This window comes from Cupressus sempervirens, chromosome 4 (assembly GCF_028749045.1).
Source record: "Cupressus sempervirens isolate cs-2001-9-10 chromosome 4, ASM2874904v1, whole genome shotgun sequence".
Lineage (NCBI taxonomy): Eukaryota > Viridiplantae > Streptophyta > Pinopsida > Cupressales > Cupressaceae > Cupressus > Cupressus sempervirens.
In genome coordinates this window covers 812,240,172-812,264,624 of record NC_143121.1, presented here as the reverse complement: position 1 = coordinate 812,264,624, position 24,453 = coordinate 812,240,172, and the positions used below count along the sequence as shown (strand labels likewise).

The following is a 24,453-nucleotide window of genomic DNA, read 5'->3' as shown; positions in this document are numbered from 1 at the left end:
TATTTATTCCTCCTTATTTGTCTTTTATATTCTTAATTTATATATATTTCTTTAAAGTAGATTTATTTTGTTATTTGTTGTATATTGGGATGGTTAAATTATTGTGTTTCTATCCTTGTTAAAAATATTCAAGTATCTATTGAATCAATAATTCACTCTATTTCACCTTATACATTAAGATCCTTGGTGAATTGATAAGTTTATAGACAAGACCATTACATTAACATTGAAAATTTGCATTATTCTTGATCCTTCATTTATAATATAATCTAATTCAGCCAAACAAAAGACTAGAAATGTAAAATTATTAGCATTTACCAAATTTAAAATTTATAAAAATTTCATTATAAACCATTAAAAAAAATCAACTCAGCAAATAATTAGTTAATTCATAATCCTCGGGAGAGGGAGGTATAGTTCTTCCACTCATTCAAATCTATACATTTTAATCGCTACTCAAATCTCTTGAAATCCCTAAATCTCTCCCCAAGACCTCATTATTGGCATATTAGTCTACAATCAGCATTTAACAAATTGCTTTGGTTTTGTGGTGGGAACTTGAATTCTTGACCTTCCTCCTTGTTAAAACCCTAGGGCCGCCATTTCCGTTTGCAGCAGTGACAACATTATCCTCCTTCTGCTCTGGTTTTGATGGAAGTGAGTCCAATTCATTCAAAACTGTGCGAATGTCTTTTGCAAGCCTGTCAGCCAAGCTTCTGCTGAAATCCTCTCGTACAACCACACGCAGAAGGCTTATGTGCTGCGCATCTGGAGCCATATTATACGCAGGTACTACCCAATTAAACCTTCTCAAATGTTCTGAAATATCATGTTCATTGTACTTGAGCTTCTCTTTGAGAGAGAAGGCAACCAGAGGTACACCCTCCTCTTTTGACAGCATATTGAAGCGCCCTGTCATTATAAGACTATCACGGAAATACTTCGTATTTGCCCTGCAATTTTCAATGATTCTCTTGTATCCCTGCACCAGTTGTACGGTTGGGTTTTCGTTATTTGGTTCATTTCAAACATAAAATTACTGAATATTCAACTGATTTTTTTCTTACCTCAAAGCCAAGGCGAATAAGTTGGTAGTACTGAGCAATCACTTGACTTGCACCTGCATTAGGTAGATTGGGCGAAAATTAAACCCTCCCCTGAAGAACCCATCTATCATTGTTCTGTATTACCCTTTTCATCAAATATGAGATAGAAGGGTTTCCTCTCCTTAGTTTATAGACACTGGAGATCATGGTACTTTGTCAGCCAGATTAGCATAACCAGTAATCCATGACCGCCTAAACATAGTCTGTGGTTCCCTTGAAACATCGCATTACTCAAAGGGTTCCTTGAGGCGATGTAATACATCAGAGCTACAGATTCATGTAGTACATTATACTATAGCTTGTTCTGCCTCAAAAATCTATTTGGGATATATTTTATTTCTACTTACCCTGCACCATAAATCCTAGCATGTCTACCCAAAAAGAGCATACAAAACTTCACTCCGTAATTAAATCTTAAGTAATCACCTACCTTTAGAGAAATTGAGTGTGAAAGTGGGTTGATCAGCTCCAAGATAATTGATATGAAAAATAAGTTCCTCTGGAAGGTCTTGCTTGCCACGCCAAACAACCCATCCAATTCCGGCATAAACAAGACCATATTTGTGCCCACTCACATTGATGCTCCTCACCAATGGCAGCCTGAAATCCCACTCCAAATTTGGATACAGAAATGGTGCAACAAACCCACCACTTGCAGCATCAACATGTATTGGAGTGTCCCACCTAAACATTCACATTCACATTTCTGAGCAATACTCAAATTACTTCAACCACAATAAATTTCACGGATAAACTAAGGAAACACCTAGTTTGAGTTAATGCATACTTTGTTTTATTGTTCTTCTCCATCAGAAGGTCATTAAGCAGTTTCACATCCTCAAATTCTCCATTATAAGTAGACCCTAAAATGGCAGCAACACAAATGGTGTTTTCATCAACCAATTCTACAGCTTTTCGAGGGTCCATAACATAATATCCCTCTCTCAGCTTCACCTCTTTCAGTTCCACCTCAAAATACCGAGCAAACTTCTCCCAGCAAACCTACAAAACAATGTCATAAATAAGATCGATTACCATTACCATAAACTATAGAGCCCAGCTAATTATTTTAAGATTACAGGAAAACAGAGTAAAAAGAATTGGTTATAAAATGAAACCTGGACATTGGCACCAGTCACAATATTGGGCTTGTCATAAGGCTTCCCTTGAGCTCTTCTCTTGTTCTGCCACTTGCGTTTGAATGCGAGGCCAGCGAGCATTATAGCCTCTGAAGATCCCACAGTCCCAACACCAACAGCTTGCTCTTTATCGGAAATAGGTGCATTGAACATTCGAGCTATCATATTCACACAACGGTTCTGAATGCCCAATTCACAAAAACAAATTAAACACCAGCCCTTGTTAACATCAATTCTATGTTCATACTCCTAATCCAAAGAGATGATTTACAACAAAATATTTACAATAAAACAAAACACCTCTTCTCTGAAAATACAAAGAATTTTGAAGTAGATCTATCAAAATATAAGTTCTAATGGCATTCTTCAAAGTCCAAACAAGTCATGAAACCCTTGTCAATGTTGTCATCAGAACATTGTCAGATTTTAATTGATAATGCAGTAAAATATATCTTTGGTGAATTGAAAAAAGCCTGACCTGAAGTTCAGTGGTGACAGGGTACTCATCCATATCAACATAGTTCTTATTGATGGCTTCCATTATGAGCTTATTACACTCAGGTTCCATCCACGTTGTCACAAAGGAGGCCAAATTAAGCCTTGGATTGCTATCAAGCATAAGCTCATCACTAATGATCTGATATGCAGCCTCCTTTGGAGTTGATTTCTCAGGAAGCTCAAACCTACAAATTAATCAAATACATTAAGATCTTCGGATAATCTGAATAATAACTAGGTATGCAATATTTTTGACATCCAGCCGTTATGAAAGAAAAAGTCAAAAGATATAAAAAAAGAGAGGTTAAAACACACTAATTTGAAACCTGATTTCAGCAATGCATACATACTTTGGAAGAGAATTCTGAAGATAAAGGGAGGCAAACATAGAATCAATGGCGGCATCTGAATGGTTAGTGGCTTCACTGAGAACCATTTTGACTTGTATAGTGTTACCAGAATGTATCGTATAAAGTTAGAATGAAGAATGGTTTTCTTGCAGATATGCTCTACCTGTTATATAGTGCTCAAACAACATGAAATGTCAAATTGTCTGGTCAAAGTACCTGTTATGTAGTGCTCAAACAACATGAAATGTCAAATTGTCTGGTCAAAGTACCTGTTATGTAGTGCTCAAACAACGTGAAATGTCAAATTGTCTGGTCAAATTATTTTACTTATCTACTAATCTTTATTCTTGCACTAGTAACTGATTTCTACCATTCTAGAGGAGCCCCCAGGTTTTGAGTTTCTCCGTTTTAACTGCTTTAGATTGTTCTATTTGAGGGCAATTCTGTGGGTTTTTAATACTGGAGAACAAATATAGTTTTCGCTCCTGTTTTAGAACCCACTATAGCATTGGAAGACGGTCCTTGCGGACTTTTCTTTTGTTGAACAAAGCTACGCGTGTTATTCTAGGCTTTCTAACGATATTTTTTTGTAAAACAACTTCGTGTGTAAATCAATAAGAATAAAATATATACTCTTATTATGTGGGGTTCTTTTAATGGTGAAAATGCATTTTGATTAGAGAATTGGTTCATTAGTTTAGTTTATTTTCTCAAAACATTTATTTCATAAATTGCTTATAATCTTTAGAATTTTTCTATATTATTTTATATTAGATTTATAAGTATTCAAGTTGATTCAAGATGTTTCTACATTGATCAATTTTATCAAAACTTAGACTATGTCAATGGGACCTTGGTCTACTGGTGAAGTTGAATGATTCACAAAGAGCTCACTAGGGATCAAGTCTTGTTGAGTGCAAGGCTCCGACACCATAAGGGATGAGGTCGGGATGTGCCCTGGGTGATTTTGACGGTGTGGATGCCCTTCAGTCCTTGGCTCTAAGCCGAAGAGGTTTCAAGCACGTGTGGGCCCGTATTGAGTTCCTAAATCTTTCAGTGGCGACCTTGGCTAGTTGGTAGCTCGCAGGCCTCGTGTCTTGTTGGGTTGCCTCACAAGTTTGAACCCTTCATAAAAAAAAGAAGAAGACAAAAAGCTTGGACTATATTGAAGTCCTCTTACTAGCTATTGTAAGCTAACATAACATGCATTCGATGCATTTGTGTTATGTTGTTGTGTTCAAAGACATTCATTTATTCATTTGAATTCATGTAAGGGGTAGGAGAAATTATCCTAGGCATATGCATGATTGCTGAGGATATCTAAAACTTCAACTAAAGTCATTGAATAAATTCAATGAGGAGTTTGATTGAGAAGAACATGCCTCTTTAACAAATTTCCAAATTATAATTATAATTCACCTCACTTTGGTTACAAAGAGATCTATTTTCTAATTCATAAGCATGTGTACCACAAATATTAACACAATAAAATGTGCAACCTCATACATGATTCCTTCCATCATGAACCACCCACATCTCAAACCTAAATAACCAAACTCACATGCAACTATTTGTGATTTCACATTCCATTTGTGTATTGCTAGGAACTATTCCATATAAGATTTTTTTGCAACTCCTTTATTATTATTCATCATATTCAAGGAATTCTTGGGCATTAACATATATAAAGCACACTCTTTAGAACTCAACATCAAATGTTGTGCAATACATCAAAGAAAATGTGACATTATTATGAATAGGATACGTTTCCTTACTGGTTCCTATCTAGGTTATATTCACACTTTGTAAAATTCACTTTTTATACTTTTAGGTTTTTTTCATTTTTTTGTCTTATGTTATATGATTTTGATGGTTCTCATAATGTTGTGTTGTTTTAGCATCATACTTCATCTATATAAGTAAAGGCTATTGTGCATATTATGTATTACTATATTATTATTGGATCCTCTAATCAAGTATACATTCTGATGCAAAAGCATCTTAGGTTGTTTGGTTATCTTGCTTGGTTTAGTATGTATGTGTTCAATTACTTCCTTAAACTTGCTCAGTAGTTGTTGCAATTGCCTTGGTGGGTTCGCTTTGTCTTCTTTCACTGAGTTGGCTTAACTTGGCTCGGGGCACATGTTCGTCGAGTGGTCCTTTGCTTTGTTCACTGAGCATGTTCAACAACTTGTTTGAGTTTGTTCGATGATGCTTTGCTCTTTGTTCATCGAGTTGTCTGTTTGGTTCTTTGAGAGTTAACTTGTGCATTTAATTTGTGATCTAAATTTAATGTATGGGATTGGTAATTGGGAGTGTGTTGAGACCTATTTTAGGTCGTTGCTTTATCCAATGCAGATCTAGAATCTTCTATAAGTCATTTTGGCAAGTACCTAGGTTTGGGCATGGTTGGGAAAAAATAAGTAAAAGGATCGTGCATGATGTATGAAGAATTCGTTTTGTAATTGAATCTTTGTAATAGCTGGGAAGGCCTTACAACCCAACATTTATGAAATAAATTGCTGAATCAATATGGATTTGTTGTTTTCTCTCTTTCTCGCATTGTTTCTTGGTTATTTCGTTTCTATTGTGTTATATCAACGAGGTTGTATGGCAATTGGGTTAGCCTTTGGCTTTCCTTTCTACTCTCTTATGGTAGGTTATATCTAGAGAAAAAGTGGTTTTTGGGTTAGACTATGTACAATATTTGTTGTTTGAGTCTTACTTAATATATCTCATGCACATGTACTTTATTATTTCTTTTCTCAATAAGGTACAATTATATGTACAATAATATTTAATTTAGATGAAATGAAATTCTAACATTGTTTTTCTAAAAGCAAGTGGAAAGCATGCTAAACAAATTTCAACTAATAATTTGTAGCTCTCATTTTTTAAGGTGAAAGTGAACATAATTGAGGATCCCAAAAAACTAATTGAATTAGAATGATAAGATTACGAATGATATTGATTATAGGACAATGATAAATCTATAGTTTTTTTCAAATATATATTTAATTTATTAAGAAATATATATAGTTTATTACTATCAATTTTATATAATTTTACTTTTGCAAATAAATAATATATTAATGATGTTAATACAAATTTATACAATTAATTTGTTTATTAATTTTAAGATAATCTCAACTTATTTTAAAAAATAGATCTTTTGACTACAAAATATTAATATTCAAGATATATATTAAAAGCTTGAATTTAATAAATATATTAGGTGAGAGAATTTAAAACAAATACATATTAATCATATTGAGTATAATAATTTCTAAAATCTTATAACTTACCAAAACTGATCTATAAAGGGAATTAATTTACTAATTGAAAAGAAAAAAAGAAAAAATGTTAAAAAGATTATTTGTTGAAAATGTAATTCTTAATCATAAATTAAGAACTCGTAACAACTAATTAATTTATTAATTTTAATTTATTTGACTTGACATTTAATAATAATAAAAAATAATTAAGCTGATAGGCTTCTTCTCCTTGAAATGCTTTGGTTGGCTTGTTTAGACTTTCTGTCGATTTAATGGCAATAGACAAGAATGCGACATTGAGAAATATGGAAATTGGCTATAATTTGAAAAGATTAACATGCAATCTCATGTGAGCATATTGGTTTGAAAAATGTGGAAGTAGAGACAAATGAACTGTTGAGCACGACACTTGAAAGAAATGTGTCCTCATGGAAATCAATGATTGTAGTATATGTGGAAAAAAGATTAGTTGAAATCGATTAAAAACATTTGAAGTAGATGTTCTTGCAAGAAGCAAATCTAGGCTCTTTGTGTACAAGCAATAAATTGGAATGAGTGCCTTTAGACTGTATGGAGAAACTAGTCAACTCCACTCCATAGTACATCTCTGGATCAAATGTACCATCTATATCGTGGAAATGCAAATTTAGTTATCTTACTAGAAATCAACTATACAAGATATTCCTTGACATACATACTTGAAGTTCTTAATTTATTGGCTTAAACAACCAAAATATTGCTCATTATGTTGTTATAGCCTTCCTTAAGTTTATACTCATAATTGAACCCAGTCACCATCATTCCAAAAGGCAGACAATACTCCAGGTATCAAGGATTCCTTTAATCTCTTCAAAATTCCTTTTCACTTCATCCATATAAGTCAAATGCAACATACCTAATGGGTGAGTGCACCAAGATGGTGTACAAAAAGGGGGTTATAAGTGGATACCTTTTTCTTGAGATCAGGTAAACCTGCACTTGGATGGCATGTTCAAGAGTGTCATCCGCTCAAAATGAAAAGATGTGTAAAACATATAGATTGTAGCACTTTGAATCTACTTTCTAAACTACTTGAGTTTTTACAAAACAAATAAGATTAGGTGGGTCAAAGCCTACACACACGAAAAATAGTTCCTTTTTTTAAAGAAAATAAAACATAGTTGTTTTCGTATGCAGTGCAAAAAGATAAGTTATATTCAATATTTTGTAAATCCCTTTGGTAGGTAGATAGATAAGAGTGATATCTAGAAGTTGTATATATTTTTGTAATTTTTTAATGATTAATTTTTTTTTTTTGAATTATTGAAATGACTACATCATGAAATTTTAGTAGTTGTTTGTGTGCAGGGCATAACTTGTACCAAAATAATCGAAAATGAAAACTATTTTTTTTAAAGTGTGTATATATATATATATATATTCATTTGATTAAGTATATTAAAAGTTATTAAATAAGTTGGGCACGTGTCTATGAGGACTATGAATATAATGGTAAAACTAATTAAAGTTTACAATGTTAATGTTGTCCAAAAAAGGAAAAAATTATATGTTTAGAAAGCCAAGAAGACATGCAAGATTATGGTGGTGATTTTAGACATAACCACTTTACCAGTTAGAAACTTGATGAAGGCAAAGATGAGAATTCATCTTATAAGATGAAAAAACATCTAAAGGAATAAAATTGGAGGGAAAACAAGTTTCCAAGCCTTTGGGTCAACTCCCAAAGCTATTAACAAGCCATAACCCGATTGGGTTTTAGATTTTCAAATAACCTGATCGGGTTATGAAAAGTAAAAAGTACATCCAAAACCCGATCAGGTTATGAAGACAAAAAAGTATTTTTCAAAACCCGATCAAACTTTGAAGAAGTAAAAGTTTACCTCTTCAAACCCTGATTGGGTTTTGAAGAAGTAAAAATGGGCTCTACTTCAAAGGCCATAACTTTCGCATCTAGAGTCCGATTGACTCAGTTCAAAATGTGTTGCAAAGGTATTGAAGAGATCTACAACATTTTGTAGATTAAAAAACTCCTAGAACATCAAATATATTTTTTTCCATCCATTTGAATTAAGAATAGCCCAAAATAGGTACTCATTGTTTGCCAAACATGCAACAATCAACTAAACACGAATACAAACATATTTTGAATCCTCTCATTCCCTACCTCTCCCTTCCTCCCTCACTAACTCCTAAGATATATATCTAACTCCTAACCTCTCTCCTTCATTCATTAAGTCCTAACCCCTCTCTCTCTCTCTAACTTGTTAGCCTCAACCTTTGTCCAACCCCCCCCCCCCCCCCCCCTCTCTCCTATCCCCTTCTCTCTCTCTCTCTCTCTCTCTCTCTCTAGTAGTAATACATAATCCAATTGAGTTTTGTAAAACCTGATTGCGCTATTAGTCAGTATGGATATTCAGTCAAGACTCAATAACCTGACCGAGCTATTGAAAACTATAAATAAAACATGTCAATGGTTATTATGTTGTTTTAGTGTGGTCTACAAGATTCTACTGTTGTTTCACAAGTATTTCTGTACCAAGTATGCAAGTATCAGGGATTTTTGTGCTTGGGAATGCTAAATTTTGTTATTGTTAGTTTTGTATTTGATCATGTATTTTTGTTCATGTGATTGTTTTTAGGTTAATTTTCTTGGAAATGATGAATTTGTTTAATTAAATCTTGTGTCTACATGGTAGTTTATGTTTTTATCTTGTGGTTGAGCATAAAATAATCATGCAAATTTGTTTAGTTTTGTATTTGATTGTGTATTTTGTTCATGTTCTTGTTTATAGGGCGATTTGCTTGGAAATGATAAATTTGTTTTATTAAATCTTGTGTCCACATGTTAGTTTATGTTTGTATCTTGTGATTGAGCATAACATAATCATGCAAATTTGTTTAGTTTTGTTTGATCATGTATTTTATTCATGTTATTGTTTGTAGGGTAATTTGCATCTACAATCATGGAAAAGGAACAAGAGAGGAGTGCTTGAAAAATGAGAGGCAACAAAGGCACACACAAGGGAGCGTATGAGGAGATTAAGTGAAGGCACATCATCAAATGCCTTCAATGTAAGTGATGAAAATATATACCTATTGATGTTGATGTCACAAATGCACCTAATTGGATACATTAAAATGTTCAACATGTCCCAATTGAAATGATTGTAACAAATTCACTTACTTCACCTAATGTCCCTAATGCAACATCTCAAGTTGAAATGATGATTGCACATAATGTAAGTAATTAAAATATGGAGCATGCACATACATCAACATCTCATAGAATAATTTGTGGAAAGCCAAAAGTTTCTAATTAACATTGATGAAAATATTTTGAAGCCAATGCATGATAAAATGTCAGAAAGAAATTGTAGGAGAATTGTCCAAAAGACTTGGAATAACTATTTTGAAAATTTAAGTCAAAGTGGAAGATGCTAACTTGTTGTTGAAATGGTTAGAAATCTAAAATTTAGAGAGACAATGAGAATTTTTTGGTTAAGAGCATCTGAAAATAGTAGTGAAAGTAAAATTGTTAGAAATCTCTTTGATGCATACCAATCCATTGGTTCAAAAGCACGTGCTAAAGATGTTAGTACAAGTCAATGGGTCCTCACATTAGCCATAATGGGAAAGAAAATGACAAAAAACTTGTATAGTAAGGAAAACAAGTAAATCATTAAGGATAAGTAGAGCAATGTTAGTCAAAGCCTTAGTGAGGCAAGAGAAAATTGAGAATTCTAATGAGACTTCTTTTTGGTTATTCTAAGGTAAACTCCCACGTAAGGATAAAGTTTTAGATTAAGGTAAAAATAGGTTTTGAAGGGGCCTTGAAACCCTTTACATCAAAAAGAAAGATATACCATGAAGCCTTACCAAGTTTTAAAAGGACCTGAAACCAGCTGAACATTTAAACCAGGTTTTATTGGGACTTGAAACCAACAGATGTGTCTAGCAAAAGAAACCAAAAAATACACTGGAATCTGGAAAGTAAACAGACTAGAAAGAAAAGCAACTAGAAAAACCTCCCAGACCAGTAACTAGCAAGCCAGTGCCACAACTCGCTTATCACCACAAAAAAAATCAGTCAGAATAGGGGAACTTAAGATTTTCCTTTTGATTTGAAGTTTCCCTTACACGATCGAAGGTTCATATCTAAAGGGGAGCAGAAGGCTTAGATCTCTTACTCTTAATCGCTATCCACCCATCCTCAATCTTCGCAGCCTCAACAACCTAAGCCTTAGAGGAAATAGAATAGTGGAACCTGCGGGGCGCCGAAGCCGCACCAATCTCCCTATGAGAATCATATGACAACTGGCTCTTAGGAAGAGCATCGAAAACAGGGGTAGAGACCACCTCCTCTACCATTGGCTCCAAATGAATGCTAGGAGAGACCTCAGCCACAGAATCCACAGAAGTATCCAAGGATTGTTTCACCGTATAGTGCTTAGAAGAGGCCCCTGACCACTAAGAAGGCGGTTGCCTTGATTTAGACTTCCCAGCAACACACCTAGTAGCAATGTGACCAGTCAAGTGACAATTCTTGCAATGAAAGGGGATACCTTCGAAATCTAGCATTTGTGTCTAAGAACCCTTCGAGGAATCCAAGAAAATTGCCTCAGGGAGGCCCTTAGAAACATCCAACTCAACAAGAAAACGTGCACAGGTCGAGTGGAAAATATCAGACGTATCCACATAAAAGAAATCACCAATAGCATTCCCAATAGTTTCAAAAATCGAATCATGCCAAAGATGTCTCGGGAGATTCAAAATCTGGACCCAGATAGGGAACTTGTTAAAGGACTCCGAAAGTGGATTGAAATCCATATGCCACGGTTTGGCCATAAGTGGAAATAGGCGTCACATGAGAGGGCTATTTAGACTTTCCAACAACACACCTAGCAGTAATGTGACCAGTGAAGTGGCAATTCTTGCAACGAAAGGGGATACTTTCGAAATCCAACATTTGTGTCCAAGAACCCCTCGGGGAATCCAAGCAAATCGACTCAGGGAGGCCCTTAGAAACATCCAACTCAACAAGAAAATGTGCACAAGTCGAGTGGAAAATATCGGACGTGTTAGAATCCACATATAAGAAATCACCAATAGCATTCCCAATAGTTTCAAAAATCGAATCATGCCAAAGATGTATCGGGAGATTCGAAAGCCAGACCCAGATAGGGAACTTGTTAAAGGACTCTGAAAGTGGATCGAAATCCATATGCCATGGTTTGGCCATAAGTGGAAATAGGCGTCACATAAGGATAAAGTTATTGTTGATGCACAAAGAACATTAATAGGAAACTTTTGGTGTGACAACGCAAGGGCTTCACCAAACCAAAAAGATGTTGTGATATTGCTATCAAGATTTAACTGTGTGATTTTGAGTCAAACTCATTGACCCATTTTTCATGAGTAGTGATTGAACATGAATCCATCTCTCATGAGAATAAATGGATCACTTAGCACTCATTGGATCTAGGTGATGCTCACAAGGGTGAAGCACTAGGACTTCTTAGGAGGTCACCCATCCCAGTACTATTCCAGCCTGAGCACGATTAACTACAAAGTTTCCACCATGGTTAAACCCAAATCTTGCAACCCCATTTGCAAAACCTTCACCAAGTGTTGTGCCTTATGAACCATTGATTAGAAAGCCCCTTAAGCTCATCAATTGATAAGTAGGACATAATTTCTATAGCATGTCAAATTGTGATATTGCTATCATGATTTAACTATGTGATTTTGAGTCAAACTCATATATAGACCCCGAGCATAGGGGTGTTTCTCTAGTCGGCTCCTTAGGGTTTTTCGGCTCCTTAGGGTTTTTCCCTAGTCGGCTAATAAGGAGGTTTTTTTTTATTTATAAATTTTGTATATAAATATGAGTTTCATTTTTTACAATTTGCATTTATGTGAAATCAAGTTATTGGCTTTTGAATTGGGAAGAAAGAAATATTTGACAAACTTCAACCTATTTTCAAATTTTGGAGGAAGAATTTACGACATGGGCAATAAAGATAAAAGAGCAAGTAACTATGCACGAAGAAGAACTAAGGAACAAGAAGATGAAAATCGTCAAAAAATGCTAGCAAGATAATATCTTAGATCAGGTACACATGCACAATCTTTTTTCGAATGTATTTAATTAGTTTATTTAGTTAGGATTAGGGTTTACATCCAATAAGGAATATGATATTTATCTTAAATTAGCATTACTAGATTACCTTAATATTAAGAGTTTATTTGAAATTATGTTCATATTTAGGCCATTAGGGTTTATTCAATTATGTCCATATTAGTCCATAGGGTAAATATTACATTATGAATAAATTTAAATTATGAATTTATTTAGCATGGGAATTACCTTGTTTATTCAATTATATTAATAATTTATAGTCCATTAAGGTTTATTAGATTATGATTAAATTTAAATAAATGAATTTATTTAGGACGTAGTCAACCAGGACAACCTACCGACATTGGAGAAGGTTCATCCCAAGTTCAAACAGGTACATGTGCATCTCTTGCAAGTATATAATATAGATCTCTCTAGATTTCTAGGTCTCTATCAAACTTTATATCTTTAATTTTTAAATTTAGTGAGCGATATTTCCCCTTATAAACTTACTTGATTTTATTTGTTATATCATGCACGTGCAACTCTAGTATATGATGAAAATGTTGGACATGAGGAAACTGAAGATGAAGCAATGGATATTGAAGAAGGACCATCTGAAGGTTAGATAATTTAATCAAGTACATAATATTTCACTCAAGTTAAACATGTATATATGTATACATATATGTCCCCTAAAGAGATTGTATCTTAAGACTTTGTTTCATTTTTCTTGTGCAGCCTGAGATCAAACAACAAATGAGAATGTTAATTTAGCTCAAACATTGAAGAGAAAAATTAATCATAGAAACATAGATCATTTAATTGAAATGGATGTGGAAAAATTGAGAGAATATGCTAATCAACCTACACATACTACGAAGAGGAAATTGAATAAAAAGTCTAAAGACATAATTGCACAATTTGAGAATCTATCAATAGTGGAGAAAACTCAACTATTATCAATTTCACTTCTTAAAGATGAATTAAAAGAGCCACTGAGACTATTGGGTATAGATACAAGTATAAAAAAGAGGAGGACTTCTAAATTAGAAAAAGATATTGTTGAAAGTGTTAAGGAAGGGTTACATTCCATTTGGGAAAAAACTAGATCTGCAGATAAATCCATTGCACGAAGAGTGATACTGACATCTATTTTAAATAAGAAAACATCCCAAAATAGATAGATCTCTTCATTATCATCTCATTTCGGGTATAGTCGGAAGATAGTACTACATTATCTGAAAAGGAGAAACAATTTGAATGATAGTACATTAGAAGGCAATTGGGCACTAATGTGTAGAGCTCCTTGATCTGACATGATTGGGGAAATAGTTAAGAACTTAGTTATTCAATTTTGGATTGATAATACTTGTCCTTCACCAAATAGAAGAGATATCATCAAGCAGAGGATTGGGCCTAAGGAATATATTCAACACGCAAAACATTGGTTGGATGTCACTCAACATGAATTGTATCTCTCATTTTGTAATTTAAATCCTAACATAAAGATTGGACAAACAATGTTTGAAAGATTGAAGCCCTATTTTGTGAAGATAAATAAATCTTTTGAAACATGTTGTTGTCGATATCATGTTGAATTTGATCTGTACTATGAAGGGTTTCGAAAGATGATAGAAGAAAGTGGTGGAACTTCTCAAAATACTTTTCCTAAACGACCGAGTCAATTCATAACATCAATCTTATGTGACAAACCAAATTATTGTGGAATAGGTGAAATAGATTGCATAAGAGGAACTTGTGAAACATGTGGTAACTTGACTAAATTTCCTTTGAGAGAAGAAGATACTAATACGACAAGGATGGTAAAATGTAAGAGATATAAGTACATAAAGTCATAAACAAAAGCTGGAAAGAATCAACAAGGTTAGAATATGTAGAGGATGAGATATCGGCTAGAGAATTTATGTCAAATTTTCGTAAATTGATTCAACCATATATATGCTATGCATTTTTTGCTAAGTGGCAAGCAGAACAATTTCAAACACTAAGAGAAACTTTCCCCCTCAGAACAATTCTATATGTTGTTGACTTTACAGAGAATTACTCTTTCGTATCTCAAAAACAATTTCAAGCAGAATACTACTATACAGGGCAGGTTACTATTATGGTTCAAGTGTCTTATCAACATGCACAAATTGATCTGGATGGTGTGGAAAGTACAAATCAAGCATGAGTCATTAAAAAAGAGTATCACTTTTATATTAGTGATGACAAAAAACATGACACATTTTGTGGAACATTGTTTTAAGACATTTTTTGAATATTTGAAAAACAAAAACATTAAAATAGAAAAACATTTTGTATGGTTAGATGGATGTGCAACACAATTTAAATTAGCTAGACCATTTTATGCATTATGTAGATATCATCAATACCTTAATATACCACACATTTGGAGGTTTTTTGAGAGTGGACATGGAAAGGGTGATCATGATGGTGCAAGAGCTTGTATCAAACGTGCTTTAAGAAAGTATCAAATGGACTATAAAGGATATCACATTAATAATGCTCATAATGTGGTTGAGTGGTGCAAAACACATTTTTTGGTGCCAACAAATATAGATAACACATCATCACAAGCAGATCGAGTCATACCATTTAGAGTGTTTTGGGAGGTATCAGGTATATATAAATTAATTTGTTCATATTTTTAAATTGAATCTTAAATTTATATTTAATATGTTACCTTAGATGATCTCTAACGAAATTATGGACCTTGTGTACATTCAGGTGTTGATAGAAGATCAATGCATGCATGCAAGAGGGTAGAGAAGACACAATCTTTGCATTCAGTTATGAGTACAAATAGTAATGTGTGGTCATTGTACACAAGAGAATACTCATGTTTTTGTCCTAATTGTATTGATGAAGACTATGGTGGTTGCATTAATCAACAATGTGGATATGTGGGTGAATGGACTTCGGTGCCACTAGATGTTATTAATACGAATGAGTTTGAGGATGAAAACTATGATGATATTCCATTGATTTCTAGTGATTATAACCATATTTTAGGATTGATCAGAGTTGGTATGTATGAACTATATATATACTTGGATCATGTACATGTATACATTTTTCATAATTTTGGTTAATTTTTATTATATATATGTACTTATGCAAATGACGTGTATCCAGAATTTTGACATATATAAGTTTGTGTAGGAAATGTTTTTGCAATCATGGCAGAATCGAAAAATGTAGAAGGTGCTAGCTATTATTTATTACGTTGCACCATGGAAAGAGAGAAGCTAACAAAGACTAAAATAAGTTATGAAATTATTTTTCCCGCAGGTTAGTATATAGTTGAATTATGTATATATGTATGTCAAGTATCTATGTTTTTAATGAATTCAAATTCTTTGACTTAAATTCAAGATTGATGTATTTTTTAAATGTGTACATGTGCAGGTTTTTTTGTTGTACAAGGAACATATTTGAAGCAAATAAAAGTACTTAAAAATGGGATTCATTTCACTGATTATCAACCTAACAATAAGGTATATCAATATAGTAACCATGTTATTGCCACTAGCCTAACTCTTCATCCAGTCAAAGGACCTGGAATACATAAGTGGAGGCTCCATATTGATGATCATGAGAAAATATTAAATGTTATCCAAGAACGAGCTGATCTACTTGATATGACATAGAAACAACTCCTAATTTGAAATGTAACTCAAGAACAATTTGAAATTTGGTGGAATAACTAATTTTCTAAATTGAACTTTTACTCTTTCATTTTTAACTCGATGTCTTGAATTGAAATTGTCATAAAGTAACTAATTATAGAAATTATGAACTTATATGTATGTGTGTACACTAATTACCTGACATGTGCACCTTGAGGGAAAGAAATTCGAACACCACTTGTCTTAAGGGGATGAAATTAGGAGTTTGTAAAATTAATTATATTGAACTTTCTATTTCACTTAACTTGTCAATTTTAGGACACATGTACGCTTTCAATTTAACTAATTAGGACATGTGCTTTCAATTTCAGGACATGTGAGCTTTCAATTTTAGGACATGTGAGCAAATTAAAATTTTGAATTTAGGATACATGTGTACAAATTAAAATTTCACTATAATTAAAATTTGAAATGTAACTCAAGAACAATTTGAAATTTGGTTGAACAATTATTTGATCAATTTGAAATTTGGTGTCCAATAACTAATTTTCTAAATTGAACTTTTACTTTTTCATTTTTAACTCAATGTCTTGAATTCATTTAAATTTCTATTATATTGAACTTTCTATTTCACTTAACTTGTCAATTTTAGGACACATCTACGCTTTCAATTTAACTAATTAGGACATGTGCTTTCAATTTCAGGACATGTGAGCTTTCAATTTAACTAATTACCTGACATGTGAGCTTTCAATTTTAGGACATGTGAGCTTTCAAGTTCAAATTGCAATTTGTTTAACTAAAATTTGAACATGTACATGTTTTAAGTTGGACTTGAATTAGAACATTAGGCTTAAGGGCCCGATAAAATTCTAGAATATGTGTACAAATTAAAATTTCACTATGATTAAAATTTGAAATGTAACTCAAGAACAATTTGAAATTTGGTTCAAACTATTTCAAATTTGGTTGAACAATTATTTGATTAATTTGAAATTTGGTGTCCAATAACTAATTTTCTAAATTGAACTTTACTCTTTCATTTTTAACTCAATATCTTGAATTCATTTAACTTTCTATTATATTGAACTTTCTATTTCATTTAACTTGTCAATTTTAGAACACATGTACACTTTCAATTTAACTAATTAAGACATGTGCTTTCAATTTTAGGACATGTGAGCTTTTGATTTAACTAATTACTTCACATGTGAGCTTTCAAGTTCAAATTGCAATTTGTTTAAACTAAATTTTGAACATGTACATGTTTTAAGTTGGACTTGAATTTTAGAACATTGGGCTTAAGGGGATAAAATTCTAGGATATGTACATACAAATAAAAGGGATGAGTTCTATAGATTTACTCGAGTTAGGAATTATGTACAACTAATTACCTGATACTTGAAAATTTAATACATGATATATTACCAGACATTTAAATTACATGAACTATTTATATATATATCTAAATTTAATCAATGTACATTAAACATGCATGTACATATCTAAAAAAATTACTTACATATCTTAGATAGAAATAATTTATAATAAACTAGATCTAGATCTATAATGTACATTAGATTCCACAACATAATGTAACATGTATCAATCATCTCGAGAACAAATAACAAAAACATGTATCTATCTAGAGATCTATCAGAAGATAATATCAAATATAAATAGCATGCACACATGTAGACATGTAGATCCAGGTACATCTATATCAAATCAAATATAAATATAACATGCATCATGTGTGTATATAAAGTGTCTATCTAATATATGAATGTCTCTCTAGATTAAAGTCTACAACAAATCATCTAGATAAAAAAAACTATAGATCATCAGGTGCAGGACTATTATTGCCACGCCTCCTCACAACGTGGTCTGAAGACTGACTAGTATCAAGGTGCTCACTAGGATGTGCTGACCCCTATATATAAATTCAAGAGAAAGTGATATCAATACATACATACATTTAATCAAGAGAAAGTGATATTGAAATACATGTACACATAATCAAAACATAAATAAACATTACCTGTCCACTACTGACATCATCCAATGAGTCTCGACGACGTACACGATCTGGCATCAAAGCTGGAGTAAAAAGAGGCATGTCCCCCTACATTGTACATGTGCACGTGCAACACATCAAATTAAAATTTCTCTACATGATTACATTTGAATCTACGTGCATGATATACATACATGTGCACACATGCACATGTCTAAATTAAATTAGTTTCAAATGATTGAAATTTTAACATGAATTTTTTTTTTTTTTTACTTGTGTAGATGGTGGCATCTGATAATACTCAGACTGCCTAGCATCGATCGTGTCCACTAATGCATCCAAATTTTGCTGCATTGTATCAAGGTCAATCTCTGCATCTACGTGGGCCCCATGACTGGTGACTGGCACATGTAGACTATGTAGATGAGATGGCATACAAGTAGAATCATCACGCGTCAACAAGTCCATCCATCTTGTGATCGATTAGCTCAAATCAACATCATCAAGGCCCACATCTGAACTCTAAGCCTGCATTTGTTTTGCCATTGTATAGAATGCCTCTTGATGTAATCAAAATAAAATCTATTTTTAATGAAACATTTAGATTTTAATTATATTTCAAATTGTTAATCGATGGAGGAATAAACAAGATAAACTAGATACTAAAGGGGTAGGGAGGGGAGGGTGAATCTGAATATATAAAAGTTTCTAACTTTTGACCAATTCATTCACACCTATCAATAACTTGTGCATGTAAAACTGTTGTTACATTTAAATATGATCAATCACATGCATGAAAGTAAAACACATAACATGATATTTGTTACCCAGAAACCCTCCAAGGTGAAGGTAAAACTGGGGTGGGGATGACACCCACAAATCTTCACTACTACAGTAATAAAGTTAACCAGTTAAGGTTGCAATACTTGACCATAAAAGATGACCTATCATATGAGGAGTTTGCTCTGTTAAAGGCCTAAGAGACTGATAGGTCTCACCTTGTTAGAGGATTTAACACTTACAATAAAGTAAGGACTCTATTGGGAGATTTAAAAAGATATGTTAAGACCACTCTGTTAAGATATTTACTTTGATTCAAGTCAGTTAAAACTAATTTAGTACCTGACTCTCAATTTTCTTTACAAGCTAGTTTTGAGTCTTCTTCTTACTAATTGATCCTCTCCTCTAATATGATATGGTTTTCTTTTCCTTTCACTTCATTCAGAGATTACTCTAGTGATGAATCTTTTCTATTTGGCACTCCCGTCTCATGGGTCGATCATCATTTGGTGAATAGCACATGCAATGTAGGTCAACTATGTCACCATATATTTATCAGATTTGGGTCCAACGCTCGTGGTAGTCGCCCATTAGTTATCACATGATTGGTAAAAAATATTGGTCCAATCGTCAATGTAATATACATTTTTAATACATTTATTTTAAACATTTTGCCATTCTTTGCATGTTGTTTCTTATTGTCCCACATTCTTTTTCCATTACTACAACCAAATAAATTTTCCTTAGGTTGGGCATTGCTTACCATTTTCCCAACGTTTGTCGATCGCCAGCCTCACTTAACCAATTATTTCTTACTATGGGCTTGCATAGGAAGTGCGTTTTGCACTACATTTGACATTCCCACTTTTTAATCCTATGTAATTTGCCAACCTAGATTGGACAATAAGATATTATTATTCTATACAATTTCCTCTTTTTTGGTCTAGAGATTGGCATTTCTTATTGCTACTGAAGTTTCAAAGTGCTGAGTGCATTGCCCATTGACTCATGGACCCTAGTTTTCATAAAAGACAAGTGATTTTTTTATTTTATTATGTTGATAGTGGTACTATTGTACTGGTTCAATGGTATTGGTTTTTTAGTTTTATTTTCTAATGTCCACTGGTGACTAGACATCTCACATGCTAAGATAGCCTATAGGTTTGCAAATTATATTGTGTAGTACCCCAAATTGTAGTACCATAGCAGTAGTACCCTTTTTTGGAGAACGAATCATATTATTATTATTATATGTAGTCTAAGTAGTCTACTATCATTGTTCACAATCTTTAACTCATCACTATTAGAGTCTTTTGTTCAACAACTAAGTTGATTTACTTTTTGCAACCTTTATCAGTTTGTAATGTTAAAAAAGAGGGGTAACAGGGGTTCTGGTAGGATCCCTGAAAGCAAAGAGAGACCACCATTACCAAAATGCAGAACCATAGTGGCATATTTTGGTGGTGGAAATGTTTGCAACTTACAAGATTCACAAGTTAGATCTCTAGTGCTTATTGAAAAAGGAGATTCATCACAAGTTGGAGACTCGGACCATATTGAAAAAGTTCAAGTTGGTGAACTTAATATCTTAGTTTAGGATGAACTTGAACACAATTTGGAGACACTTCCCCTAAGCAAGGAGTCACAAGCTGATATTATAGAGTTGGAGTAGGTCCCAAACTAGTTGGGTGAGAAAGTCAAAAGTGATTCCATAAATCATGTTCATGCACAAAAGGGGAAAAGAAAATTGGAAACAAAGAAAGATTGATCTTGTTGGGATCTATCCAAAAGGAATTTTTAGTTAGAATGGGTAGAAACATACGGGTTCATTGAACTAGTGATCAGTCCAATTGATGGTAAGCCTCCTATAGAATGCAGATGTAAGATTTGCATAGAGATAACAACGAAGGAGAAGAGGTTGCATCTTAAACTTGATACCTTAGAAAAGAATGTTGGTAAAGCTTACAAAAAGGAAACTATAGATGGAGTTAAAAAATTTGTGCTAACTTGAAAAATAAATGACAACTATCTTCATATCAAGAATATTGAAATATACGAGTTACACTAGCAATTATGGGAGAAGCGTTCTGTAGTAAAAGGTTCTATTGAAGATTTCATTGGGAAAGCAATGGAAGTGAAAAATATGTGAAAAGTACTAGTTCAACTAAGTGTGGTCTTTTATATTTTTAGTAGAGGACGTCCTATGATGAACTACCCTTCAATTACTACCTTATTGTGCATTTTCAAAGTTTGAAACTATCTAAACAGTCACTAGTCAGTAAATAGCAAGTGGGAATGGGCTAGATGTCTTGCATAGGTTGAAAAAGAAGATACGAAGGAAAAAATAAAACACTCAAATTTTATTGCATTATCTCTAGATGATTTTACAACAATTAATAATACTTCCTGGGTGTGCATGTACGTTTATACTATTATAAGAAATCTTTGTCATCAACCCTTGCTAGTATCTATTGCTAAATTAAATTGTAGTGCAATAGCTAAAAATTTATATGAATTATTAAAGACTACTCTAATTGAATGTGGAGGTTTGGATAACATGGAGATTGCCAAAAAGTTGGTGTGTGTTGGAGTTGATGGAGCTTCAGTTATGCAAGGTCATAAAGGAAATATTTGCAAAAAGATAAAAAATGATTTGGCACCCTATGCTATTCCCATTCATTGCATGGCCCATCTAATGAATCTAGCTTTTGTAATTGTTAGCAATTTTGGTTGTGTAAGTAAAGTGGAATCTCTAATCAAAGAGATTTACCAATACTTTTGTTGAAGTCCAAAACAAGACTAAAAATTTCAACACTTTGCTCAAGGACTTACTAATGGGAGGAAGCTTCTTAAAGACAATTATACTAGATGGATCTCTTTGGATAGACCAGTGCATCGAGTAATCTTTGAATATCCATCATTGCTTGGACTAATCTACTTTGTGCGAGTCAAATTCGCTTAGCATTCCCTTAGCTATATTCAAGTCTAACTAATGTTAAGATACTCTTAACTTTAGTAGCTATTCTCCTCATGCTATAGGACATGAGAAATATTATTAAAAAGGTTCAACAAAGAGCTATGTACATTCCAAAATATAATAAGCTATGTAAAATGACACGTAATAGCTTGAATACTCTGTATTGATTACTACCATTAGATGAATCAAAGTTTGTAAGGTGGATAAAAATCACAGATTTGAACAAACCTGGAATTTTTTAATGTATTGGTGCAAATGATGAGGTATATGCTAGGGTACATGGAGTTGACATACCAATGCATTATTATGCTTGTATCAACCCCGATTCCAAACCCAACAAAGTAGGAAGTGAAGTTGAATTAGAACTAGAGAAGGTACTTTCACGTGTTACAAGTAAAGAGTTCAAAAAAATCAAAGACTCTATGCTTGACTTTGTCAAGCTAGTTTGCTACAATCTTTCATCAAAAATTAGATTTAGATTTCCTCCAGAGGAATTGCTTGAAGCAATGTCAATTGTTTTTTCACAATATTGGTCTCTAAACTATCCAACTGATTTTTGAAGAAAGATGATGAATTTGATTCAACATTTTTACAAACCTAAAGTAATTAATGGAGTAAATATAAATGGAATTTTAGATGAATCTCAACTGAGAGATCAATCATATTCTTTTGAAAATATAATGAGGGAACAATATGATCTTATGGAGAACCCAAATGAAGAGGGAGCGGTAACAAAGCTTTGGAAAAACCTTGGTGAGAGCAATTAGTTTAGAGAGTCAATACCATAATATTTCAAGCTTACCGATTTATGTTTGACAATGATATTAGGTTCATTGAAGGATGAGAGAGTTTTCAATACTTTGGGCTTCTTGAAGTCAAAGGTTAGAAATAAATTAGATAAAAATTTGGATAATTGTTTGAGGCTTTGTAATTCTAGGTATGAGGTAGATAGTTTCCTTTATGATAGGGCTCTCAGCATTTGGAGAAATTAATGTCAAAGAAGAGGGATTGCAACCATTTAAAACCCAAGTGGTAGTGGCAGTGGTGGCAGTAGTGGTTCATGTCCTGATATTGGAAACAATGAAGATGATTGTGACTTTGGTAAATGCTGATAGTGAATTTGAAAAAAATACAATGAATAATGAAATATTATATGCAATAAATGAGGAGGATTTTAATGATATTAATGCTGAGCCAGTCCAAGCAGAGTGGCAACTATAGTAGCTTCTCAACTTCAAGTTCTAACTTTTGTGTGAATCAAGTAGTGGGCTAGTAGCTCTTATCTAAGATTTCGTCTATTAATTAATTATGTTTGTAGAAGTTAATTTATAGCCTTCATTCACTGTCCTTTTATAGATGCTTAAATTTTTTATTAAACATGTTGATGTTACAAGCTTACTTGTTGAGATGTTCATTGAAACTAGTTATTACTTTAGAGTTTACACATGTTGAGATTTTCATTGATTGTATTTTTTAAACATGTTGAGATTTTCATTGATTCGAGTTTTAATACAATAGTACATGTTGAACTTGAGATTTTCATTCATTCTAGTTTTTAGACACTTTTACTTTTAGATTTTCATTGATTCTAGTTTATCTAAGAAATTGTAACATAATGCATTTAACATAATAAGCTCTATTTTATAAAAAAAATGTATTATAATTTATAATTATAAATTAGCCTATAACATAGTACATTTAACAATTACAAACAATTACAACCCTTTGCAAATGACTAAATGTCAAATTGAAATGACCTTGAATTCCCTTTTGCAGATACAAGGGAGCAAAAATAGTGCATAGCTATATGTCAGTTTGTAATTGTATATATAATCAAACTATTACTACATAATACATTATTTGTGTACAATCACATTACCAATTTGCTACATTTCTAATTGTACAATTTTTCAAGTAGGAGTAGGGAAATTTTTTCCATCTGCTTTGTATAGTAATAGTATGCTAGTGCCTAGCTATCCAACTATCCCAACATGTTGGCTCTTGATTCCTATAACAATTAACATTAAATAAAGTTGAAATTAAATCCAAAATTTGAAATTAAAGAGCAACAAGTAACAAAATGATTATAGTACTATCATTTAATAAGTTGTTACTTCTTGGTACTATCAACTATGACTGCCACTGACAATAATAGTAATAGTTTGAGAAGATGATCCATCTCAAATGAAGTTCTTTAGAACGCTCCATTTTGCATCATTTGGAAGCTCCATTTCTTTGACGTTGTAGCTAAATAGTTGTAACCTCCTCAACAATGAATACTTTAGAGAGATAGTTTTACATGAATTGAGGAATTTATCTATAATTGCATTAATTGTTGATAGTGATTTGATGCAACTTGCAATTCTTTCTGGAGTGGTTTCCTTAGGCAAGTTGCTTAAATCAAAATTCATGGTATTTTGCAACTTTTTCATGTAATCTTCTTTTCCAATGAATTTTCCCTTTGAGTTAGCTAGATTTGGTAATCCAACATTTAATAAGTTTAGTATGCTATGATTCATCTTCATCAAGTCTTTGGA

At 32.8% G+C, this 24,453-nt stretch overlaps 2 protein-coding genes and 1 long non-coding RNA gene across 3 annotated transcripts; 1 reads left to right on the top strand and 2 right to left on the bottom strand.

The window, feature by feature from the left end:
- Positions 1–369: 369 nt before the first annotated feature.
- On the bottom strand, positions 370–3,923 carry LOC149563871 (glutamate decarboxylase-like). The gene is made up of 7 exons (XM_089827007.1): positions 3,094–3,923; positions 2,724–2,928; positions 2,225–2,425; positions 1,894–2,108; positions 1,537–1,790; positions 1,068–1,120; positions 370–982 (listed from the first exon to the last, which is right to left on the bottom strand). Exons 1-7 carry the CDS (start codon positions 3,177–3,179, stop codon positions 527–529), a joined length of 1,470 nt encoding a protein of 489 aa, XP_089683133.1. The 5' UTR covers positions 3,180–3,923; the 3' UTR covers positions 370–526.
- On the top strand, positions 2,373–9,714 carry LOC149563870 (uncharacterized). The gene is made up of 2 exons (XR_016364124.1): positions 2,373–3,155; positions 9,312–9,714. It is a non-coding gene; the product is annotated as an uncharacterized LOC149563870 (long non-coding RNA).
- Positions 9,715–17,976: 8,262 nt separating this feature from the next.
- LOC149563869 (uncharacterized) lies at positions 17,977–18,627 on the bottom strand. The gene is made up of 3 exons (XM_089828257.1): positions 18,433–18,627; positions 18,184–18,267; positions 17,977–18,075 (listed from the first exon to the last, which is right to left on the bottom strand). The coding sequence occupies exons 1-3, from the start codon at positions 18,625–18,627 to the stop codon at positions 17,977–17,979; spliced, it is 378 nt and encodes a 125-aa protein (XP_089684383.1).
- Positions 18,628–24,453: the final 5,826 nt, after the last annotated feature.

Excerpts from the sequence above, each read along its gene's own strand:
- LOC149563871 (XM_089827007.1), bottom strand. The coding sequence starts at position 3,179 with ATGGTTCTCAGTGAAGCCACTAACCATTCAGATGCCGCCATTGATTCT. Across the intron at positions 1,791-1,893 it reads GAGAAGAACAATAAAACAAA|GTGGGACACTCCAATACATG; the intron begins GTATGCATTAAC and ends GTGAATGTTTAG. Across the intron at positions 1,121-1,536 it reads CACACTCAATTTCTCTAAAG|GTGCAAGTCAAGTGATTGCT; the intron begins GTAGGTGATTAC and ends TACCTAATGCAG.
- LOC149563869 (XM_089828257.1), bottom strand. The coding sequence starts at position 18,627 with ATGGACTTGTTGACGCGTGATGATTCTACTTGTATGCCATCTCATCTA. Across the intron at positions 18,268-18,432 it reads AGATGCCACCATCTACACAA|GGGGACATGCCTCTTTTTAC; the intron begins GTAAAAAAAAAA and ends TGTACAATGTAG. Across the intron at positions 18,076-18,183 it reads ATGATGTCAGTAGTGGACAG|GGGTCAGCACATCCTAGTGA; the intron begins GTAATGTTTATT and ends ATTTATATATAG.